This window comes from Takifugu flavidus, chromosome 16, assembly GCF_003711565.1.
Source record: "Takifugu flavidus isolate HTHZ2018 chromosome 16, ASM371156v2, whole genome shotgun sequence".
In the NCBI taxonomy this organism is placed as follows: Eukaryota; Metazoa; Chordata; class Actinopteri; order Tetraodontiformes; family Tetraodontidae; genus Takifugu; species Takifugu flavidus.
The window spans coordinates 13935999-13940998 of record NC_079535.1 but is presented as its reverse complement, the minus strand read 5'-3'; the positions used below and the strand labels follow the sequence as shown (position 1 = coordinate 13940998).

Here is a 5000-nt window from a genome sequence, read left to right as displayed (position 1 = left end):
ACGGTTGTCAGTGTGTCCTCTGAGAGCTCAAAGTCCATTTTTAGGAAGTTGTCACAATAAAACCCAACAAAACACGACTAATATTAACGAGCCCATACTGACGTCTACAGGGTTGGGTCTGGGGGGCGGAAAGGGGCGTGGCCACACAGATGAGCATAGGAGGAGCACGTGGAGCGCAATATTAGAAATGCTGGGGTGTGATCGCACCATAACAAGGTGTCTACACGCCTCTGGGCTTCACTGTTAATGTTTGCACTTCCCCACGATGAAGGCAACGTCCCCCATGAGGGGCTGGAGACCTGTGGCCCCCACTGAAGATGCAGCTGCTGCAGTCAATCGCACAGCTGCTTTTATGGTAGCATCCTATCAAGCACATCACTGCGGTTTCTTCTTCTCTGCATGTCTACGAGGGGACACAAGACATCTGAAATACCACCTAGAAGAAGGGAGGTGTGGTGCAGGTGCAGAGCTTCCCCTGAAGAATGTAGCACTTCACAATCTGTTGGAACTAAAGGGTCCTGGCAGGTGAGCTGGGGCTGGTTCCAGCAGGCCAGCGCCGGTGTCGTCCTGTAAACCTGTGACGAAGCACCAGGCAGATGAGGACCTGACGTGCTTGAGAAAGTAGCCTGATACAGACGGTTGAGTGCTTCACCCTCCCACAGAGAGCGAGCAGGAAGGGAGCTTCGCTTTGATCACCTCTCCGGATCACGTGACACTGTGCGTCTGCCGTTGAGCTATTTGCAGATGCTGGCTTGGAAGTGCAGAAGAGTCTGTGCTCACAAACTAGCAGCCCTTGTATTAAAGCCCACAGGACGTACCATCATCGGCTGAGGCCTCGCTGCTGTAGCCGCCGTGGTCGGCAGTCAGACGGCTGTATTTCTGTCGGCCCCCCCACCTAAAACCTCCTGTGGGTTTAGGATGAGCAGCTGCTTTGGCTCCTCCCTGGAGACCTTGGGAACGAGTGACCGCTTCCTGATACTGACCCATCAGTTCACCCTCGCTGTCTGATGATGAGCCCTGCAGGTCAGCGTCAGAGTAGACCTTGTCTGTGTGGAGAGGAAAGATGGGCCATGACAGCATGAAGGTCGGGGCGACTGGCGCCCTCTGCTGGCTCTCACCGACATCGCAGAGACTAAACTAAATGTTAAGATTCTCCCTCGAGTAGTTATGAGATAATTACAAATTGTTTAATGGTTCTGGGGTTCACTGGACATATACCACAACACAATATTGCAACATGGACAAACAATATATGTGGAAAAATTGATCAATTAAGTTGTAGCTTGTGGAACTGCAACAGAGTTGTGTTGTTTTCTCCATCACTCACTTGTGTAGCATCTATTACATCTTTTACAATGTTTGCACGCTATTACAATCACACACATAAATTCCTCCAAACCTTAGCACACCAGGTCCTGTCTTTTTATAATGAAATAATCCTAAATTATATGATTTGTCAATATGTGGTAAATGTGGAACAAAACTAATCCTAAAAACACGCTGGTTTCTTTGAAATCAGGTGTTATTTCGCAACGGCTCCAGCAGGGGGCAGTAGATGAAGACTTACAGAAGAAAATTATTTAAATAGGGAAATTTACTTAGAATGTGATTTTTGCCTTGTAATTAAATAAACCCACTTTGCAGGATCTCTGTATAGTTGTGAAAATCTTGTGTTAAAGAAAACTCTTTCTGTTTGATCCTTCGCTCTGCAGCCCCTGTTATCAGTGTTTACTGGCCAGAACCTACATTAGGCTGGCTGAGGGCACCAACCTTTTAGGGTTAGGGTTAGGGTTAGGGTTAGTTCTGAGGCAGTAAATAAGTGCATGTGTGTCAGCAACAGTGACCCCCCACCCGGGCTGAGAAAGGCCAGTGCCAGTGGAAAATGCCCCCTGCAGAGGTTTCTCCAGTGTGACATTAATGAGAATGTTTGAGGGGGGATTTTGAGGAAAGGGCCTGGTAATTCCAATGAAGGATGATTGTGAGGCAGGAAAGCCTTCGATTTGTTCTCTGAATGTTGATTGAAATATTGTTGGAAAGAGGATAAAGGAGCACCAACACTCACCTGGCAATGCTGCCTTTTTCCTGAAGTCATCAAGGCACTGGAGGCTCGCTGGGTTTTCCAGAGCTAACTTGTTATTAAGGAACCAGAACAGCAGGGTCATGAGCATGATGAAGAGTCCAATGGCCGTCAGAAAGCCCAACACCTCCGGAGAGACTGCAACACAGAAGGACGGGTTCAAGCTTGGAAATGTAGGTTTCATTTCACTTTAGTAATAGTTAGTGACACTCCAGAAGGCCCAACATGCTTTGACTGTCTTATCCCACTAACGCCTGGCATCCACGTGTGTGGGTTATATTTCCATAGTAGTTATATAGTCCACTTCTGCTTCCCTGAGGAAAACACTAAATCCATATTAAAGAAGAGCTCCATTAGTCTGACTGTGTGCAGATGTTGAAAGGGTCAGGGTTAGGGTTAGGGTTAGGGGTTAGGGTCAGGGTCAGGGTCAGGGTTAGGGGTTAGGGTTGGGTTAGGGTCAGGGTCAGGGTCAGGGTTAGGGGTTAGGGGTTAGGGTTAGGGTTAGGGTTAGGGTCAGGGTCAGGGTCGGGTTAGGGTCAGGGTTAGGGTTAGGGCTCTGTGATGAATGTGGCATCTGGACGCATGATGAGACTGACAGAAGCAGGAAGTGTGGAAGAAACGGGATAGAAACAAACTCAACCAGTCAGTTACCACAGCAACGGGATCAGGCACAACCTCCCTGAGGCCCCTGACAGGAGGGCAATCAGAAGTCATGAAATGCTTTATTGTTCAGATGTCCATAATGGGGATGATTTAAAGTAAATAGTCAAGATTTTACCCTTCATTTGTCTACGCAGCCTCTCCCAAGTGATGCTCGATCCTTCCGCCTTGTGCACTCATCACTTTTATAACACACAACCACAACACAAGGACATTTTCCTGGACTTTGGAAAAACCTTTGACCACTAATTTTCCTCAAATTCCCAAAAGAACTGCAGACTCTGACTGGGACCCCAGAGTTCATGTTGGGAAAACAGGGAGGACTTAGGCACAAGTACGTGGTCACCATCTATGTCCTAAATAATTTAGAGTACATTAAATAAGAATGTTTCAGTGTTGGTGAAGGCTGGAGATGGTTATAGTCGAGGAACTTTTCTATTGCTAAGCTGTATTTCCGTCTCTTAACATGTAGGGTGAGCTTCCTTAAACACCGTCTCTATAAATGTAGTTCCATCTCATCCCCAACCCCAACCAACTAACCCTCTAACCCTAACCCTCTAACCAACCCTCTAACCCTCTAACCCCCTAACCCCCTAACCCTCTAACCCCCTAACCCTCTAACCCCTAACCCTACACCCCCTAACCCTCTAACCCCCTAACCCTCTAACCCCCTAACCCCCTAACCCCAACCCCCTAACCCTCTAACCCCCTAACCCTCTAACCCTAACCCTAACCCCCTAACCCGCTAACCTTCTAACCCTCTAACCCTCTAACCCTCTACCCCCTAACCCCCTAACCCCCTAACCTCTAAAAAACCCCTAACCCTCTAACCCTAACCCTAACCCCCTAACCCTCTAACCTTCTAACAACCCCCTAACCTAACCTCTAACCCTAACCCCCTAACCCTCTAACCCCTAACCCTCTACCCCCTAACCCCCTAACCCTCTAACCCTCTAACCCTAACCCCCTAACCCCCTAACCCCTAACCCTAACCCTCTAACCCAACCCTAACCTCTAACCCCCTAACCTCTAACCCTCTAACCCCTAACCTCTAACCCCCTAACCCCCTAACCCTCTAAACCCCCTAACCCCTAACCCTAACCCCCTAACCCCCTAACCCCACCTCTAACCCTCTAACCCTCTAACCCTCTAACCCTCTAACCCCCTAACCCCTAACCCTCTAACCCCCTAACCCTAACCCTAACCCTCTAACCCCCTAACCCTAACCCCCTAACCCTAACCCCCTAACCCCCTAACCCTCTAACCCCCTAACCCTCTAACCCTAACCCTAACCCCCTAACCCTCTAACCCTCTAACCCCCTAACCCTCTAACCCCCTAACCCTCTAACCCTCTAACCCCCTACCCCCTAACCCTAACCCTCTAACCAACCCCTAACCCTCTAACCCTCTACCCTCTAACCCTCTAACCCCCTAACCCCCTAACCCTCTAACCCCCTAACCCTAACCCTCTAACCCCTAACCCTCTAAAACCCCCTAACCCTAACCCCCTAACCCCTAACCCTCTACCCCCTAACCCCCCCTAACCCCCCTCTAACCCTAACCCTAACCCCTAACCCTCTAACCCTCTAACCCCCTAACCCTCTAACCCCCTAACCCTCTAACCCCCTAACCCTCTAACCCTAACCCTAACCCTCTAACCCCCTAACCCTCTAACCCTAACCCTAACCCTAACCCCCTAACCCCCTAACCCTCTAACCCCCTAACCCTCTACCCTAAACCCTAACCCCCTAACCCCTAACCCTCTAACCCCCTAACCCCTAACCCCTAACCCTAACCCCCTAACCCGCTAACCCTCTAACCCTCTAACCCCTAACCCTAACCCTCTAACCCAAACCCCTAACCCTCTAACCCTCTAACCCTCTAACCCTAACCCCTAACCCTCTAACACCCTAACCCCCTAACCCTAACCCTCTAACCCCCTAACCCTCTAACCCTCTAACCCCCTAACCCCCTAACCCTCTAACCCTCTAACCCCCTAACCCCCTAACCCCCTAACCCTAACCCTCTAACCCCCTAACCCTCTAACCCTCTAACCCTCTAACCCCTAACCCCCTAACCCTCCTACCCCCTAACCCTCTAACACCCTCTAACCCCCTAACCCCCTAACCCCTAACCCTAACCCTCTAACCCCCTAACCCGCTAACCTCTAACCTCTCTAACCCTAACCCCCTAACCCTCTACCCCCTAACCCTAACCTAACCCTCTAAACCCCCTAACCCCCTAACCCTAACCCTCTAACCCC

At 50.0% G+C, this 5000-nt stretch overlaps 1 protein-coding gene across 5 annotated transcripts in view; it reads right to left on the bottom strand.

Moving 5' to 3' along the window:
• Positions 1–5000, bottom strand: part of syt14a (synaptotagmin XIVa) — a 19717-nt gene that overhangs the window by 9504 nt on the left and 5213 nt on the right. For all 5 annotated transcript variants that reach the window (XR_008954296.1, XM_057058885.1, XM_057058886.1 and 2 more), the window contains exons 3-4: positions 2063–2215; positions 819–1046 (exon numbers count right to left, since the gene is read on the bottom strand). Coding sequence is in view for 4 of the 5 variants with exons in the window: in XM_057058885.1 (XP_056914865.1) it covers positions 819–1046; positions 2063–2215 (381 nt within the window). In the remaining variant the exon portion in view is untranslated. The remainder of the gene's footprint in view (positions 1–818; positions 1047–2062; positions 2216–5000) is intronic.